This window comes from Thunnus albacares, chromosome 12 (assembly GCF_914725855.1).
Source record: "Thunnus albacares chromosome 12, fThuAlb1.1, whole genome shotgun sequence".
NCBI lineage: Eukaryota > Metazoa > Chordata > Actinopteri > Scombriformes > Scombridae > Thunnus > Thunnus albacares.
In genome coordinates, this window is record NC_058117.1 from 10,035,708 (window position 1) to 10,056,062 (window position 20,355).

A 20,355-nucleotide genomic window follows, 5' to 3' on the forward strand; every position below is an offset into this window, starting at 1 on the left:
TGCGCCGGTGACAGCTGTGGCCGGAGGCATTATGTTTTCAGGTTGTCCGTCTATCCAATTCTCATGAATGTGATATCTTAGAAACACCCTGATGGAATTTCTTCAAACTTGACACAAACGTCCACTTGAACGTATTAACTATACTCTTTAAAATAGAGAGTACAGTCCTCTCTATGTGAAAAGTGCTGTGAGATAACTTCTGTTGTGATTTGGCGCTATATAAATAAAATTGGATTAAATTAAAATCAAGGATGATCTAATTAGATTTAGATGGCCAAAGGTCAAGGTTACTGTGACCTCATATCCATCCCATTCTTGTGACCACAATATCTCAGAAAAGCCTGTAGTGAATTTCTTCAAATTTGGCACAAACATCCATTTGGACTCAAGGAAGCATCCACGTTTTAGAATTTGTAGCTTCTTTGCAGTAACATCCACATCTGAAGGATCATCTACTGTCATGGCTAAAACTTTGTGTTCTATCAGAATCAGCTTTATTAGCCAAGCATGTGAACACTTATAAGGAAAATACACTTGATACCTTTTATTAGATTCCTTCAGAGTCTTCACTACAAATATTATGAGTCTGGACACACCTGGATGAAAACTGCAACTTGACTGGTTAGCAGAGGCATACAACAATACTGAGGCAGTACTTTTAATTGTGAAATGTTTCACCAACTATTGAATGAAGTGCCATAGAATTTGTCTCATCAACAAGGTATGAATCACACATTCATATCCCCCTAAAGATGAATTGTAATAACTCTGGTGATCCCCTCCCCCTCTAGCGCCATTGTCACGTCAAAATTTTGTTTGGTTAGAGTTTGGTTTTTTACCAAATACCTGCAAAACCGATGACATTCCCAGCAGCTGTACTCAATTAACATATGTTAGCATGCTAACATGCTAAACTAAGTTGGTGAAATAGTAAACTATATAGCTACTAAACATCAGCATGTTAGAATGCTGACATTAGCATTTAGCTCAAAGCAGCCCTGTGCCTAAAAGCCTCTCACACAGCAGGGTCTTCTTAAAATATTGTGCAAGCGGAAACAACTATGTCCTCTGATGTAATATACTGTAGTATAAGTCGCTTAAATGTTCAATAGGATAAAGTTGCTTTTATCAGCCTTTGTGAATGTAATTTTGATCATAAACTTAGGCGGGGCGATTAATCATTGGCGTCAGGTGGGGTATGACAAGTATGGCAGCTGCAAAACCTTGGAATCCGTTAAAAGAAGAAGAAGAAACTAATTTCACTCGCATTGCCTGAAAATTGATTATTTGTGCTCAACAAATCTCCCCTGGGTAAATAAAGATAGATGTTTTTTCACAAAACGTAAATATGTATCTACAACATGTGAAATGTCAGTGTAGTCAAGTGGGCGGTGTTGCAAGCTGTTGCTCCTGAGCAGCTGCTAGCCAGGCGGCTAACAACCGAGCCTACAGCTGCAGCAGTCCGGGTTGGGAACACATAAAGGTTTAAAACAGACTGACCAACCTCACGTACTGAGGGAGAGAGAGATAGACAGAAAGCAGTTGGGAGGAAAGGAGCTGTGATGAAGTTTCACTCAGTGTATGGTGAGTAAATTGTTATGCAGGTGCGCTGTATTTTTGTAGTTGGCTAACATGTGTTAGAAAGTATTGTTGTGATGATGGAGAGCGGTGTTAAATTATGGATGATTGCTGTGTGTAGTCTATGTTGTATGGGTGTCTGGTAGATGGGTTATATTATCATGCTGAGAGAGATGGGCGGGGTGGAGACAAGAGCTACGGAAATGGAGCTATTGCGCAAAATGTTCACATTACTGTTATTGTGTACCGTCCAAATATTTGGACAAATTGTACTTTTATGCTTTGCATCATCATTCTTGAAACTTCCATGCAAGTAAAGCACTGTTTATTTAATTGAATTCAGAGAGCAAGAGGGTTCATGGAGATTTGTCGCGCTGCTGCGTTTCCGAGTTTTGCTCATTACTGACTTACGATTGCAAATGATGATTAAAAGAAAAAACTGCATCTGTGGTAACAACAACAACAACAACAACAACAATAATAATAATAATAATAATAATAATAATAATAATAATAATAATAATAATAATAATAATTAAAGCTGCAAGCAGCAATGATTGGGCCCTCGCACCCTTACGCACGTCGGGGCGTGGCTCAGCCGAAGGGTTTTTATTGCAGGCATGCAGATGTGTTCAGGACCAGACTCATCGAACACTGGACGAGAGTTAAATATCATTTCCTGTGTCCCATGTGGTGCTGGAGAACATCCATTAAGTAAACATCATGTTGCTGTATATCAACTGTAGACCACACCTTGAAAAATTCATGTGAATCAGATGATGTTTGTCAAAGAAGGCTGATTTCCTGTTGTCAGTAGGTGGCGCTATGACTACGACTCAATATTGTCATGTAGATGTGTTCAGAATAGGATTCTTACCAAGCATGAGACATTTGGTGCAGGTTGGACGATGTACATTAAAGCTACAGCAACTTCCTGCCTCATGGTGAAACGTCTAAGTTTGCCGCGTTGCCACAGCAAGGGTATTCAGTGAAAACTCAAGATTTTGATAACATTTGATCACAATCTAGTCTACATTACACATGTCATTATGATGAATGCTGTAGGAGAAGTTCATTAAAATACAAGGCGTGCAAAATCGCCAAAATTGACCACAAAATTCAAATTGGCCAACTTCCTGTTTGGTTTAAGCTATGGGTTCAAGAGACATTTTTGTGCGGCCTGGCATGATACATGTGTGTACCAATTTTCATACATGTAGGTTTAACATGACACTGGGGTTGCTTTGTTGAAATATTGTAGAGGGCGCTGTCGAGCCATTCTGCCACACCCATTAAGACCTGTCGTGTGTGCAAAGTTTTGTGAGTTTTCAAGCATGTCTAGCTCCTTAAAAACAGCTTCGTATTTTGTGGCAAACAATGTGTTGCCATGGCAACAGCTTCTGATGAAAACTCAAAAGCTTCAAAAGTTATCATCATCAAGGTCTTACACCTCGGCTGACCAAGGGCACTCAGCGAAAGCTTAAGATCTTGATAACTTTTCATCACAAAGGTCTTAAGATGACACTGACAAAATTTGAAGTTGGTGGGGTTAAATCTCTAGGAGGAGTTTGTTAAAATAAAAGGCAGTCCTTGAATTTTGTTTTATGTGGGAGTTGAAGAACATATCATGATCAAAAATAACTCCCAGATTCCTTTTGGTGGTGCTGGAGGCCAGGGCAACACCATCTAGATTAGCTAAATCATTAGATAATGTGTTTCTAAGGTGTTTAGGGCCAAGCACAATAATTTGTGTCTTACATGTGCCCAGTGAATTTTGTTCATCTACATGAAACTGAAAGGAGGGGTTCAAATTTGAGATTTTCTAGGAGGCGCCATCGAGCCATTTTCCAGTGCCCATGCTCGAGACCTATAAAATATTAAAATTTTCACCACTTTTGATGAATGTGCAAAATTTCATTAGTTTTCGAGCACCATTAGCCGCTCAAAAATGCTTTTCTTCATGGAGTGTAATAATAATAATAATAATGATAATAATAATAATTCCTTGAATTACAATAGGGCCTTCGCACCGCTAGGTGCTCGGCCCTAATTAATTTAGACCCGGCTTCTAATTGAGACTGGCCTTTATTTATCAAAACGTGTAGGTATACCCGGCCAGTAAAAGGGACTCGGCTTTTAAATAGTTTTAAAAGTTTGAAAAGTTTTAGGTAACCGAACCTCCATACTAACATGCTATTTAGTATGCTAACAGTATGTGAATGTTTTTAGTATGTTCGAAACCTTAGTATGAAACCAATAGTACGTGAAGTGCATACTTTTTCCGGGGAAATATTACAATATGAAAGCACTGGACACTACGCCGGCATACATATCCCACAATGCAATGCAGTAGTGACGACGACAATAACGACATAACAGACAGGGGCGGAGAGCGAACAGGGCAATTCTGGCGTAATGTCAGTAACGCTTCACTTTAAGTAGGGTTTCACTTTGCTAGGTGTAGTACATTTTTTAAAATTAGTTCAGACTTTATGTTTGGCACGGTTACCATGGTTACGCGTCTTCAACCGGCAAAGAGGCTGTCAGGAAGTGACGTGATAATTACGGCTCAGTGCGTCCGAAGAGATAGATACTACTGTTAATTCACACAGACGTATGCTGAACGATAGTACAAATATTGAGTATGTAGTGCATAGTATGTGATTTCTGACGCAGCGACTGAGTATTTCTGACGTCATGTCACATTGCAATGCCCTGGTTTTCGCTGAAACAACGACCCTGCGATTAATTGAATTTTATTTTCAATTAAGTTTACGGCTTCCAACGATTATGACAACAAGATAATCGAGATAAAACTATTATTGTGCCGCATTCCGTTTTTGTCTTGTTATAAATCCAGAGCATCGTGTGTCGGAGCAGCCGGACAGTAAAAGAAAAGCAGAGCGTGGTCTTCCTCACAGAGCCAACGTGTCTAAATTTAACAGTCAAACGTTCTTCCAGCCGCTCAGCGCCGCGCTTTCTTTCTGCAGTCTGTTATTGTGTACGTTTACTTGTACAAAACTGATTAAAAAATTATTAGATAGGTTACGCGTATACATGGTAGATAAATCGAAGTTCTCCAGGGAGTAACAATCTACCCGTGGAAAGCATGATTCTCTAATAATATATTCCGATTACAGAAAGCAGGTTTCTCGTTCATGTGGCAGTTAAGTAATCAGCTTTCTGGAGAAAACTGACTGTAACATGATGACTCAAATGTATGTTAATACACTGAATGACAAAACAAGTCAATGATTTCAAATGATGTCAAACATCTTGCTTCTCAAAGTACCATGACGAATGATCATTTTAGTATTGATCACTCTCCACATGACATGCATCTCAACAATCAGTATAATAATATTTCAGCTATTTTGGTCTTATGTATGTATTTATTTATTATTTTTATATATGATATGTTGAGTAGTTTTCAGTAGGTTGTGGAAGTGCACTACAACATAGATCTTACTTATTTTGATCTAATTTATTTTATTATATATATATATATATATATATATATATATATATATATATATATATATAATTTTTTTTTTTACATTTTTTTATTGGTTTTTCAGTTGAATTATTTGTAAAGTTCAAGGAAACCCACTGTTGAAAAATTTTATTAAAAAGTTCAACAAAGGCATGATGTTTCCAAAGTCAATGACTAATCGTGTTAAATAATCGTGATCTCAATATTGACTAAAATAATTGTGATTATGATTTTTGCCACAAGCAACCAGCCCTATAAAGAACTGACAAGAGATATTAGACTCTCCCTTGTTCTCTTTTTTTGTTCCCATTTTCCACTGAGTTCTCTTGACCGTTGCCATCACTGCTCCTCTTGTTAGCTATCAAGAGTGTCACACTAGCAGTGTGAAATTTGAATCTAATGCTTGAACTGCAATAACAGTACTTCCTGATAGTCTGTATAGAATCAGCCACATGAGGTTTTCCAATTCAAATGCTATTCAAATTGTATATCATAGGAAAAAATTACGCCAGTGTGCACAGAGAAAACAAAAACACCAGCTGTCACCACAGGTATTCATACATTTGTTTGTACTTTTTAAGATGAATCTGGTGATCTTCTATATTTGTGTCAAATCCAGTGAAAATAAGAAAACCAACAATAAACTGATCCTACTGACAAAATATTAGTCTGTATAACCAAATCCTGATATATTTATACTTCTGTGCCATACACCTACATTTTTGTCCAAAAACTACTAAAAACACATGAGTGAGGCGCATCTTTGCACTGGGTGATATGTTCCTTCACCACGATAAACATGGCACTGTAGTTTATTTTGAGTCAATCCCACATTCACTGTCTTGCTGTTGTAAAAACACAGGATGGCACCTATGGTGCCCAGCTGTTAAAGAAATTATTTAGCCCTCTGTAAAGTTGACACTATGTCTTTAGTAGGAATCAACAGGCTTTTGAATCTAAAATAAAGCTTTGTAGGTTTGAACAGTGTTTGACCATGCAGGATTTGTAATGACTGGCAATGGCTTCTGCTGCTATCAGGGTTTAAATACCTGATAAACGCTATTTGAACACATAAAATCTAATATTAAGGCACATTTCAGAGAAAATAAACTACAGTGCCATGTTCATTGTAAAGACGGAATATATCACCCTATACAATACAATAATACAATAGTTTTTGGACAACAGGGACTATAGCTACAGAAGAATAAGCTATCAGGCATTAGCTACACAGCCCAATACTTGTCAGTAGGATTAAGTTGGTCTTTTCATGGGATTTGACCACAATAGAAATATAAAATATCACAAGACCTATCCTGTAAAAGCTACATTAATTACTACAGTGTTATATTGACTATGCACAGGATTTCTCTCACTATTCAGCTGTTGCTTGACATCATTCATTCATTGTTTAAATTATACTCATTGTTAGCTGTTAATAAGAGTGCATTAGCAAATTATTTATTAGCTAGGTAATATTACTTGTTGACATACTAAATTCTAGCTAACACGTAGCGTACTTTGTTAGCAAATAGTTTGTTAGGTACAGTAGGTAGTATTAGCTAATATGTTAGTATTTCTGTTTTATTGATGCCAACATGTGTGTCCAGTCTTTTTAGTTCAAAATGTCCTCTTTCTGTATCCATTGCAGTTCAGCAGGTAGCGTCCAGGGAAACACTGCCTCAGATATTCACTTCTGTTTAACCATAGAATTCCTTTTTGTACAGAATGAAGATTTTGTCGTCAATCTCCTACAGTGCAGTTGCGTTAGGAAATTATCTTTTCAATGCCTTTTTAATGTACATATGTGATGTACGTTTTTTTTATTAGATAGACTTACAAAAATCTGAACCTGTCCTTTATTAATACACTTGAAAAATCCCATCATGCATTCAGTCATGTGCTCAGCACGACCTTAGTCTTCTACATCTGTGACCTCCTGACAAGCATTTCTTCTAATCAGGTCATTCTGTATATTTTTAGACATCCATCTACTGTACCAGTCGGTTGCCAAACTCTCAGGTGATATTCTGAGAAGCTGCTTTGAAAGTGGTTTGACAGTTTGGAGGTTGCTTGTTTGTCCTAAACCATGACTGCCATTTTGACGACAACATTATCAGTCTCTGTTTGAATAAAAAAGCAACGTTGTTTGGGTGATAAAAAGTACAAGCCAAAATGAAAAATAAATCGGTGTAATTATATTTGGTGTGGGTGTTTTTGGTTTGTCTCAAGCAGGTAGCTGCCGGTCTGAAATGTGAAGCCAATGCAGAAGTGACTTAAACCTGCATTCTCTCTAATGGCCAGCAGGGGGAGACTCCACTGGTTGCAGAAAGAAGTCTATGAGAAAATGACCCTACTTCTCACTTGATTTATTATCTCACTAAACACTTTCCTATTGAGTTTATGGTCTCAATCACTAGTTTCAAGTCTTCTTCAATGCATCATGATGTTCATTTTGTAAATGATGGTCCAATTTAGAGTAAAATAGACGATAAAGTAGGTATGCTTTAGGGCGTGGCTACGTTGTGGTTGTGATTGGCGACAACGTTGATTACGTAAGGTAATCAGGGCGTAACCCCAGATTGACGGAGTATGGGCGCTGCTATTTCACAGTATGTTTTCAGTTCATGAAAGTTAATTGTTACATTTTGGTCACTTAAAAAAACGCTTGTTCAGCGTTTGTTGTGTATTGTGATAAGGACCCTCTAAGGACTCTGCTGTTTAGCTTTTTCGGTAAGTAAGTTTTGTTTAATGGTTTTAAGCCTGTTTTTCGCTAGCGAAAATTAGCATTAGCATTATCACAGTTAACCATAGACTGTAAATGCACAGTGCTAACCAAGCTAGCAGCTAGTGCTATGGTCAGCTCCACTCTCTCATCCCAATGTCTTCTTGCTTCTGGCTCCAAAACTCAAAGATGGCGACGGTCAAATCGCTAAAGTCGAGGCCTCAAAACTCAAAACGGCAGTCCACAAACCAATGGGTAACGTCACGGTGACTACGTCCACGTTTTTTTTAGTCTGTTGTTTGTCTATAGTTCTGTTTTCTTTGCATCTTACACAACCCAGACAAAAGTTTCTGCTAGAACAAGTTTTACTAATTTTGAAATCTGAGTGTCCTCACATTCTTTACATACATGTTAACAATTCAAATAACCACATTAAAGCACCCAAACATCTGGTTGATCTAGTCTAAATAATACCATGTGTGAATACTTATCAGTTTTGAAATCACTGTGGCTTGTGTAGACATACTGGTAAGTCTGTCTCACACTCAAGTTCTGTCTGTTTCATTTTGAAACTGGACACAAAAAGTATGACTTAAACAAACAGCAGCATGTCTGGGAGTTGTGGGAAGAAAAAAGTTGATTTTAGGGACAGCATCACATGGCCAAAGTAATGTGTAAGAAAGGAACACGGATATTTAACTCAATTCTTAGGAGGGTTTCATGGAAAAGTAATTATGTACTAATTACAGGGCTAACTGAGACACAATCGGTATACTACAATTCTTTTAGTCAATACACATCATGTCAGCGGGACATACAAAAACTGTGTTAGCATAAAACAAACAAATAGGAAGAATAAGGTGTACAGAAAAAAAAAGAATATTTGGGTTTAAATATATCTCTGGTTATCTCTTACTGGTTAAGGCACAGGCAACATAAACACAATGTCCACAGTTTGATTCTGGCAGTGGAGCCTTTTTGCATATTGTTCCATCTCTCACCTTGTTTCCTGCCATCTCTACTGTCACTATGAAGACATAAAATGCCCCAAACATGTTAGCTGTGGTTGTTGAAGAAATCACTCATTCCGTGAAGGATGTAAACATTTCAGTCAAAGCCCCTCTATAAATTGTTTTTTCTCAGTAATCTGGTTGTACAGAATTGCATGTTAACTCGTGAAAGGGTCAACTGTTGCAGCTCAGCACCCAAAGTGCTGATTGCTTCGTGGGGACAGCCCATTTATTTAACTAAATCACTCAACAGTGAAGAGATGTGATTCTTAAGTATTATCTGATAGTTGGTCTGAAGCATATAGTATATTTCCTTATGTTGGTGATATCCCCTCACAAGCACAGAAATACAACGTAGTGAAATGGAGGATGTCTTATTTTCCACCAACAGTAAGTAAGCAAATATATTCAAATCACTCATTCAGTGACTTCATTCAATGGTTGAACGAATGCTTAAAGGTCAGAAAAACTTCTATGTGATGTGACACGAAACCAGTATTGCAACAGGGAGCTAAAACAACCAACACATCATTTTTGAAAACAGCAATTCCTATCAGATGATGAATTGAGTCAGATCTTGTCATCCTCCCTTTTGCACAAAGATGAGGCACAGAGGGCAGGTCTTCCCACCCCCCACCCATTACCACACACACACACAGACTACAGGCCACCCCCACACAGAAGAACCAAGGCAACCAGCACATTTACAAGCAACTTACTGTCTACACACTCAGGGCAGAGGAAGGATCAGATAAAAAAACACTCTATCACGCCCTCACAGATATTCTTACTGAGACACTCCACGCGGAGGCTTTGACTGTTTAATTAAGGAGCTTTTCACCTCCTGTCCCCTGAAGGAAAAGTAAACGGGTAACTTCAACCAGAGAAGAGGATCTGTGGAGCAGAGAGGACAACTCGGAGAGAAAAGAAGACTGTCGCTGCCTCTCTGTCTTGGATTCACACACAGATATTTTATTTTTCCGGTAAGTGTTGCTTCTCAGTCGAGTGATGGTGTGCTTGCCCCTCCCTCCTTCCCTCCCTGTGTGCATTTCAAATCTATTTTTACAAACGGTGACTTTAGAAATATGCTAGTGGGGTGATTCACTTACACAGTGCTTGTTTTAGATGCAAGATCAACACTTGAAGGGTTGCATTTGGGCTCATTCCTGTGCTCTTTGTGTTATATATTAAAGCAGTCAGATAGAGTGTGACAGATGACAGCAGGACAGCATGAACGTGGCAACACCTTAAGTCAATAATCTAAGTGTATTGAGTCTATAAGCAAATACAAGAATGAATGAATTCACCGCTTCAAAAGAAAACTAGAGGAATATTGAAAGAAGGCTACATTTTTTAAAATAATACTGTCTCGCACACAATACCTTAGGCTGGAAAAAAGGTCTTATCAATTAAGCACAGTCTCATTGTTGAATGATGATTGTGCACCTGTCACACGAGTCCTGTCTCTATGGGGATCTGAATCAAACAGTTCAGTTTGCAATCTATTGTGTCTTGTCTTTTTCTTATTTAGCAAATGAGTCCCGCCTCAGCGTTGGTTTGTCAAGCTGTTGTTAAGAGTATAAAGTATATAACTCAAAAACATATATGTTATAAAATATAGTAGTAGTAGTAATAGTGGTAGTGTGTGTATCTTAGAGTGGATGGAACCTATTAGCTTTTCTACTGTACTATATTCTTATCTGTGTATGTTATTATACAAACAGCAGACACATGAAGGCATGTTATGGGGCTGGACAGCTGGTTATGCCTCATTCTTAAAGGGCCGGTTCAACCAATAAATATTTTTCTCCCTAACCTATGTTAACCTATACAGTATATCTGCACGATCAGGTAGTTTTGGTTTAATTTATTCTGTTCTTTTCAGTTTTCTGCTTCCCAATACTATGGAGGCACTTAAAGCTTTCAAAAAGTAGGTGTAGCAAAAACAGTCAACAGCAACTTGTTTTTCTGGAAACTGTGTCAATATTCTTTGCAACTACTTCCTACTGAAGAATAAGTCCTGTGTATGAAACAGTTTGAAATATGTACTCTAATTTATCCAGAGTAACAGGGATACCGTTCCTAGAAAGCTGAAAGCTGTGGTTTTTAATGTAATTTTTCAATGCTGTGAGAACCATGTTGTGTTCAGAGTGAAGGCAGAAACCTACCCAAACTCACTATGTTGTTAGTTACCACCAGAGGTAAGTGTAAATTGGGTGAGTAAACCTGCATCAATAACATAATCAGAAATCCTCCCTTATACTCTCATATTCATACATGCGTGGGTCACAGTTCAGGTATGTGTTCTTATCTCCTTACTGGCCTTTGAAAGTCCATCACCCTCTATCAAATTGCTGACAAGAGTAAGCATATATAACAGATAGATCCTTTATTAAAGCCAGTCTGTAAATTGAGGTATTTGGCCTTGCAGGGAAGAGTGTACTACATAACAAAGTACTGGGTGTATACAGTAATTGAGCAGGAGGCTAATGTGAACCAGAGGTGAAGCAGAGTTTCTCATTATCAGGCTGAGAGAAAAGAGAGCCATTCTAAGCCAGTGACCCCATTAGGCACAGGCCATCCAATGATGTTTAAAAAGCTCTCGGGGTGCGGTGGGAGTCCCAGGCCCCGGGCCCATCATGATCCCCCCTTGGTTTTAGCCCAGGCCCGGGCGGAAGCAGGCTATTCTCGTCCCGCATTGTGCTGCAGAGCTATTCTGGCGCTGTCCATTGTGTCCGAATGCTTTCCATGACTCTCAGCGATTTCAGTGGGTCCGCACCTTAAACCCCTCCATTATGGACCAGCTTGTATTGCAACATTTGCTGTGTTAGCTTTTGCATTCAGTACACCCCACCCCACCCCCACACCCACCCACTAACTTTTGACTTTTCAGCTAACGTTACTACTCCTGCACATAAGCAGGAGCACATGCTTTCTCTTTCTGACTGATAAACAAAAGTGTGGTCCTCTTTTACTGTGAGAAACATATTTAATTGAATCAAAAATGTCAATGACATCCAGAGTTGATTCATGTCTTAAGTTGATTGCAGATCATCAGATTTATTAATAGTCATCACAGAATGCTGCACTAGACAACACATCAAGAAAAATTAAGAAAATCATGACCCAGCACGAGACCAGATGGAGCAAATAGGGAAGGTATTGGTTAAGCAGCAATTGAGAAAGCATGGTGGGTTTTTTTTTACATTTTCAATTCCCCCTTTTGGAAGAAAAAGAAGCTGAGGTTCTACTCTCTTACACATTTGGTTTCATCAGTCATCAGTCGTCATGAAACTGTGTCACCACAGCAAATGTGTTCTCTTTTCTCAGAGCTTCGAAGTGACAGCCTCATGGGTGAAAGATGAATGTCCAGCCGCTGAGTGACTGTGAGCGTGTGAGGGATTCTTCTGCGATGGAGAACGTTTCCCAGCAGATCCAGTGACTCCCACCACCACCTTATGCCTCCTGCTGAATGTGGAAAGCCTAGGATGGAAGACCCACCAAGTGCTGCACTGAGGCACTGGAACAACACTCTGAACCTCCACCACCTCTGCCACATTGCCTCCTCCTCACACGCTGATAAAACCAGCTGCTTCACCACCATCACCAACCAGACAGGGACCACCGCCACCGGGTGACAAGATTCCAGAATGTTTGTGAATTTCCGCCGGATACGAAAATGCCAGTGTGTGCAGCTGATGACCACCTGCCTGGTACTGTCAGTGGTGATGGTTTGCTGGGAGCAGCTCGACAACAGTGTCGTCAGCCATGTCAAGTCCTACTCCTACCGCTACCTGGTGAACCGCTTCGCCTACATCAACAAGAGCCTCACCATCCCACGTGAGCAGGCCCGGAGCTTCAGCAATTTCCGTTACCTGCTGGACCATCCAGATAAGTGCACCGGCAAGGACGTCCTCTTGCTGCTCTTTGTCAAAACATCCCCAGAGAACATTGAGAGGCGTAAAGCCATCAGATCCACCTGGGGTAATGAGACCTACATCCAAAACTCCCTGGGAGTGACAGTGAAGGTGGTGTTCGCCTTGGGAGCGCCTCAGACCAAAAAGGACGAGCCCTCCTTGAGCAAGAGGAGCAGGGTCGGTTTTCAGGAGCAGCTCATCCACGAGGACGGTCTCCATGGCGATTTGATCCAACAAGACTTTTTAGACTCCTTCCACAACCTGACACTGAAGCTGATCCTGCAGTTCCACTGGATGCACAGCCGCTGCGCCCACGCCCGCTTCCTCATGACCGCTGACGACGACATCTTCGTTCATATGCCCAACCTGGTGAGCTACCTGCAGGACATGAGCAGCAGAGGAGTCACAGACTTTTGGATTGGTCGAGTGCACAGAGGGGCGCCACCAATCCGCAGCAAGGACAGCAAATATTATGTGTCCTTTGAGATGTACCAGTGGTTGTCTTACCCTGACTACACAGCTGGGGCGGGGTACGTGGTCTCCAGGGACGTAGCGGACAAAATCTATCAAGCCACGCTGACCCTGAACGCCTCCCTTTACATAGATGATGTGTTTATGGGTATCTGTGCCAATGCTATCGGTGTGTCACCGCAGGAGCACCTCTATTTCTCAGGGGAGGGCAAGGCGCCCTACCACCTGTGTATCTATGACCAGATGATGACGTCACATGGTCATGTGGAGGATATCTATGACCTGTGGAAGGCGGCGACACACCCGCAGGTGAAACAGAGGACCTCTGGACTCATAGGGAGGCTGTACTGCACAGCTGTGAAAATGGCACTGCTTTGTAAACCCTACTATTTCAACACCTACCCCTGCAAGGCAGCCTTTTTGTAGTATTATTCAGGTTTGTGTGTGTCAGTGTTTGAAAGAGAGAGAGCGCATGTGTCATCAATCATAATGAAGTAAGGATCATCGCTGCGAATATTACCTCAGTCCTTTCAGTCGGACACCCATGTCTGTCAGAACACTGGAGTGTGTGTTGGGTGTTGCGAGACACAAAGAGACCAGACGATTGATGTCTGATACTGTTAGTGTGAGATCACCAACGCATCACTGACCTCTGGCCTTGGGCGTTTAGTAATGTGACAACACTGGCTTTGCATTGACAGCAGAATGTGTTGAAAATAGGTCCTGAAAAGATATTGTCCCAACCTCACTCACAAATGGGATTTTAAATCAACTAACTCATTTGTTTTTGCATGTCAGTCAGTCAATTCAGAGAGTACTTCCTCCCTATCTTGGATTTCCACTGCTGTGATACACAAAACAGTTGCAAAAACATTTTCCTATCATGAATGCCACCTCTATCACTGGCAAATACCTGTTGAATTACTTTATTCAAACTATCTATATACTTACAGGATGGTTCTAAAATAATGACGCAAAGCAGAAGTAACACATTTGGACTTCCTTATGTGAGTCAAAATATATAGTCGGTCAGTGACCTGTCAGATCTAAAAATGTCCACACGTCATGAAGTGTAAAATTCCAAACAGTGAGATAAACTGTAGAATAGATGTGTAATTGAACAGGCTTTAGAAACAGTTCCTGTGTTCAAAATTATAATGATGAAGTGTGGGTTCTAAATTGAACTTCATTGAACTTCATAAGATTCATCTTTTTTATGTAACTGAAATTGTGAAACATGTTTTTTAATTAAATAAAATCTCCACTCTGTTCTCAGTGGTGTAAAAGAGTTTCAAATATTGTCAAAGTGCTTCTTTATTATTTTTAGTAGTTGTCATCAGTCATGTTATTTTGTTGGCCAGGAAACATGAGCTCAGGAAACTTCTGTTAATACACTTGGGAACAGCTGAAGATTTTACCTGTTTGACTGCACAACTTTTAGCTTTTTCAATACAACTTCAGCGCTCCAATACATGTCAGAATATCACAACACAGCAGCAGGATCTTTGTTTTTTTCACTAATGATTTCATTATTTGTGACTTAGATATGTGGCTCTGTGGTGAGGAAAGGTTTGATTCTGCACCCTGCCATTTCAGTTGAATGAGGTTTATTTCCACAGAGATATTCAAATCAGGTGGCTTGGATGCTCTAATGTGCTACGAGGTGAGAAAAGGGAAAACTGTCTAGTCTGTAGTATCACTACGTTTCCTCTTTATCAAAGGGGAACTACTGATTTTACACATCAAAGTCTGTCTACAGGTCTTTGGGAGTGCTACTGCAGAGGTGAGAAAAAAAAGCCTTTTTTAGCTCCAGAGGGAGCTGCCAAAAGTTTGGTAAATTTCCTCAAGTAGTGCAACTTGAGGCAAGGGTGTGGAGTTAGAAAGAAGTGACCAACTGTAGCCCACTCTGCTTGAGGCTAGCAGCTCGAGGCTACACTAACTCACTAGCATAACACACCTGAATCTCTGACCAAACTGTCAGTGGTCAAGTTGAATTGTGGGTAATGTAGGCACCAGGTTTTGACAAGCAAGCATAGGCACCTGAGCAAGTGGAGCAAATGCACCCCCATTATTCTATTCAGGGGAGCAAAGTTAAGGTTTTGCTACCTGACTTTTTGTGTTTTTAAAAATAAACTTATCATCATACAATCCCCACAATCAGGTGATTATATTTAAGTAGCCTATATCAATGGTCATTTTACTATTTTCAGCAGCTGACAAAAAAAGTAATGAAAAAATTAGACAATTTTAGACCACCCTGGAGTTGGTTCAGTCCGACCTCTCGTGAGAGAGAGACAGACAGACAGAGCAGAGCAGAGCTTTTCACAGCGCCAAAGTGTCTGAATTAACAAACAGTCCAATGTTCAGCAGTGGAAAGTGACTTATTTAGACTTCTACAGGATACTCTGCTTTAGTTTCAGTTTTAGTCTGATTTTGGATGGAATTATTTTTAAATATGATGACCCATCACTCCATGTGATGATCTGTTATCTGTCTGCTCTGTGCTGTGCTCTCAATATTATGATTATCCTCTCATTTCCACATACAGGGTAAATAAAAGCTGCGAGTGTACTATAAGGGGCAGTAAGGCCTAGTCCTCAACTAAAATGGAACCTTGAGGTGCAAAAGTCACATTCTGTGTTGTGGATTAAAATAGTCCTTGATTTGAGTTAATGTCAATTAAAATAATCTGCTTTTGGATTGGAATTAGATAGTTGTTTGTCCTTGTTTAACCTTGAAGATGACCTAGTAGCCTGCAACCTACTGCCATTTTAGGCTACATAATGTTTTTATAAATATAATTTCAAATATGAAATAGCCATTCTTCCAATAATCATTTCCTGTCCTCATCCACTCTATTATACATTGTTCTTGATCCATTCCTGGTTTTCATAGCACCCTCAATCTAACTAATCTAGACTAGTGCAGGTTGCTGTTTCTTGACTTAATCCAAGTGTTTAGGTGCTGTAGAAAGGCAGGAAATTAGTTTTAAACTAAAAAAAATTTTCTGGGGGAGGACCCCAGACCCCCCTCACCAATTATGTATCTTTCCAAGTTTGCTCCCCCATTTTAAAACATAACCAGGCACCTATGCAAGGAAGAACAATACATGGAATTAAAGACATAAAAAAAGGTGGTCTATCTGCATCGATTCTGATCTCTCTGACAATATTATACAACTACAAGTGCAATGCTAATGTGGAGTACTCTTTTAAGACTTATTTAAAGGTGTAATATTGCATTTTAATGTTTCACTGCCATAAAGTTGTGTCAATAGTAGGAACCAGATTAAGAAAAGAATTGTCGAATTGATGCAGCAGAGGCAGACATCCTGAGTTTTTGTCACTAATTTGCATCAATCACCAAAAACACTGGATCCCAGGCCATAGCTAGGATCTTAGATATACTAAGATCCTATAAATCCAAGCTGGACTCCACCCAGAGATCATTTTAAAGAGACTTGAAAATTCTGTAAATTGTTTCTGTAAAAGCAATGGTTTGACATTTTGGGAAATTTGTTTATTTGCTTTCTTGTTGAGAGGTAGATGTGAAAATTGATCCCACTCTCATGTCTGTACCCTAAATATGAAGCTACAACCAGCAGCTGGTTAGCTTAGCTTAGCATAAAGACTTGAAACAAGGGGAAACAGCTAGCCTGGCTCTGTTTAGAGGTAACAAAGTCTACGTACTAGCACCTCTAAAAGCTCACTAATTAGCATGTAATAGCTCAGCAGCAGTAACTTCATAGAGCTTGTGTGGTTGCCAGGCAACCAGCGGAGGCCCTGTTCACATCTGGCATTAACATGCATTTTGGGTGATCCGAACACAAGTGGACAGCTCTAAGTACGTCAGTTCACACCTGGGATTAGAATGCGTCTCCACATGCATTGTAAGTGACCACTTGTGATCAGATCTCACTTCCCTGCTCTATATGCAAATAAACACGTATATCATTTCTGTTTGCAAAGACCAAATGCATTGTTATTTTCAACTGACAGGAGGCAGCAATGCACTTCCCATGCCTTGTCTGCCGGAAATTAAAAGAAGTTTGCAAGGACCTTGGTGCACGGATAAAATCCAAACCCTTTGGCCCAAATGGAAATCAGACAGCATGTTATAATAATAAATTACTCTTCTTGGCTTTTGACTCGCAGAGCTTTTATTGCACTTACAGTAACATAATGAGTTGTCACTGCCTGTCTCTCCTCTGCTCCGCCCAGTGTGTGTGGAGCCGGAGGGGCTGAGCCCCACCCTCAGTGAAACACAGAGAGTACAGGAGAGTAGTGCGACCATAAATAACAGCAAAACACAGTAGAGACTCAAACTGAGCTGAAATTTAACAAATGCACATAAATTGGGTAAATAACAAACATAGTTTCTACTGCGTTTTGCTTTCATTTATTTCTCTGCTCTTCTCTGCTCTCAGTGTTTCACTAGGGGCAGGGCTCAGCCCCTCTGGCTCCACATACACGGAGCGGAGCAGAGGAGAGACAGACAGCAACAACTGCACTACACTGTCATTCATTTCTTGTTGTTTGCACGTGAATGAGTACGTACTTCCACTTACAAAGGGGACATCAGTTGAGTAGGTGATCGTTCAATGTAGCCCAAAACACATTGCATACACACTACTAAAACAATGTGGCCATATGCAGCCCACACCACCTGCAAATGAGGTCTGAGCAATCGGATCTAAATGCGTTCTCAATGTGTCTTGGGTGCATTCACACCTATACTCACAACTGCCCGCTTGTGATCGGATCACCCAAGACGTATTTAATACCAGGAGTAAACAGAGCGGACTAAACAGGATTCAAAGAAGACTCTGCACAGGTAAGCGATTAAGCGTATTTCCCAGAATGTCACACTGTTCCTTCAATCTGGATTTTTTTTTTCACTAGAGAGCACACTTCAACGTTCAAACATTTGCTCTTAGGAAATTATGTACATTTTTTTTGCAGATGGAAACTTCAAAATACAATACTAACACAACAGACAGTGTTTTTCCAAAATGTCTAAAATTACTAAAAAAAGTCAAGATAAAACAATCTTGTGTAAAAGAGTTATTTACAGTTGAGCAGTTAATCAGAGCATACAATTAATACAAAACTAATATGTATCTTTTAAAATCTGTCACAAGACGAAGTGCCCAGATTACTGTGAAATGTAAAAAATAATATTCCACAGTCAGTTTAGGCAGGAAACAATCAACCACTGTGCAGTGCAGATGTACATGCATTCAAACAAATGCTCTGACACCATTTGGTTTTAAGAAGCCAAGCACCACACAAATCAACCTGAAGACTGGATCCCTCCATGTGTTTTCTCTTCTTCCCCATAGCAACAGTTTGCTAAGCAGCAGGATGAGTGTATGTGATACACAAGCCTCATTAGAGTGGAAGTGCAAACATCTTGTATGAAACCACACCACAATATACTACAAAAATCACGTCTTTATAAGGGAAGGAATGGGCTTTGTGTACAGGAGTGTGTGTACTGGAATGCTGCTCACTATGATTTTGTTTTAGCTGTTTACCATCTGACATGTGATGAGCCAAAAATACCCCCAGAGTGTCTGATCCACTGAGGCATCTGGCACACTGCTAACAGCAATAACTGAAGCTGGTCCTGTGTCACTGGTCAACAGACATGAGTTAAATAATGTCGTAAACCTTCACAGACAAACATAAATGGTGGTCATTTTTCAGTTGTGTGACTGATTTAATCAGGCCTGGGGAAAATACCATTCATGAAAACAATATCTTGCAACAATAAGCCAAGACAGAATTTAAATTCTAACATTCACAGATCAATGGAATTGTGTGAAAATGTAGTTATTTATCTGTTATGTCAGGAAATGCTTCTTATATTTATCTGTATTGTTCATTCCCCACAATATGGTATATTATCATATCTGCTGCAGTGACAGCCAAGATTTCTCAATGAGAATTTTCACCAAATTTCATCTCAATAAGTATCCATATTTCTTATATAATGTCTGAGTGTCTGCCAGTTTAAGGTCATGAAAATGTCACCCTCTGCTCACTTCACCTGGACTCGTTGTGAATTGTCTATATGTTTATTTACAGCACCTCATACAGAAACGTGATGTTGCCTGGATTAGTTGTTCTCCAAACAGCTGCTCTGTTTCCAAGCAACATATAAAGGAGAATACTCACACAAAGGATTTAGGCAGGTCTAAAAACACGACCAGCTGCCTATATCTGTTTACTAAACTGAGGTAACTGACTGTTTTTAAAATTGCCCATGGTTAAATATTTGGTTGTCCACTTAAAGGTGAATAAATATTCCAATTATGTTCATTTAAATTAGGAAATCTGATAATGTCATGTACAATGTGCAAGCTGTTTGGTCTAATTTCCCTGGGGGATGGGAACTGGTTTGTTATTTTTAGATTTACTCCAATGATTGTGACAGGTAATCAGTCCATGTAGAGTCACACAGAACAATGAAGCTAATCTTTAATTGCCTCCCAAATGGTGTTTTAGCAAAATAATTGTGTTGACAAAGTTGACATGCTAAATATAGTTGCAGACTATGTTCATCAGTGCCCCAGTTGAGTACAGTCCCCCACAGGGAGGCTTTACTGTAGCCAATAAAAAATTATTTTAAGAGGTAATCTATCTTGGAATAAGAATTGGCGCCTCTCTGTGGAAAATGGCAACAACTATCGAAGATGATTTACACAGGTGGAGAAGTCTGTGTTTCTTTGTTAAACAGAATAACAGTGCTAAATACATTTCATAGGTTGATGTAGGCTACTGATGTTGCAGATGTTGCCCATTTGACTTCTGAACAGCTTTTAGGCCAATATAGATAAGAAACAATTTATCTGGCAGGAGGGCAACAGCTAGGCTGGCTGCCTACTGGTGCCTTCAGGGCTAATTTATTAGCACTCTATACAAAAAAAAGTTATAGTTTTAGAGGAAGTCACTGCAGCCAGCCGAGAAATAGTCAAAACCCCCTTGTTATAATGCTAAGCTAAGCTAACAGTCTGCTGGCTGTGGTAACTCTCAACAAGGAAGCGAATAGATGTACTTCCCAAAATGTGAAACTATTCCTTGAAGGTACAAGGTGGTCTAGGAGTCCCAAACATACAGTACAGGTTTATTATTCAGGTATATGTATGAGTTGGTGAAT

The 20,355-nt window shown here is 39.7% G+C and overlaps 1 protein-coding gene across 4 annotated transcripts; it reads left to right on the plus strand.

The window, feature by feature from the left end:
- The first annotated feature begins 1,229 nt into the window (after positions 1–1,229).
- LOC122994195 (lactosylceramide 1,3-N-acetyl-beta-D-glucosaminyltransferase A-like) lies at positions 1,230–14,490 on the plus strand. 4 transcript variants are annotated; one of them, XM_044368762.1, is made up of 3 exons: positions 1,230–1,311; positions 9,664–9,789; positions 12,137–14,490. In XM_044368762.1, the coding sequence occupies exon 3, from the start codon at positions 12,457–12,459 to the stop codon at positions 13,618–13,620; it is 1,164 nt and encodes a 387-aa protein (XP_044224697.1). In that variant the 5' UTR covers positions 1,230–1,311; positions 9,664–9,789; positions 12,137–12,456; the 3' UTR covers positions 13,621–14,490. The 4 variants fall into 4 exon arrangements, with proteins under 4 accessions (XP_044224697.1, XP_044224696.1, XP_044224694.1 ...); XM_044368761.1 differs by lacking the exon at positions 1,230–1,311 and adding an exon at positions 1,327–1,584; XM_044368759.1 differs by lacking the exon at positions 1,230–1,311 and adding an exon at positions 7,636–7,804.
- Positions 14,491–20,355: the final 5,865 nt, after the last annotated feature.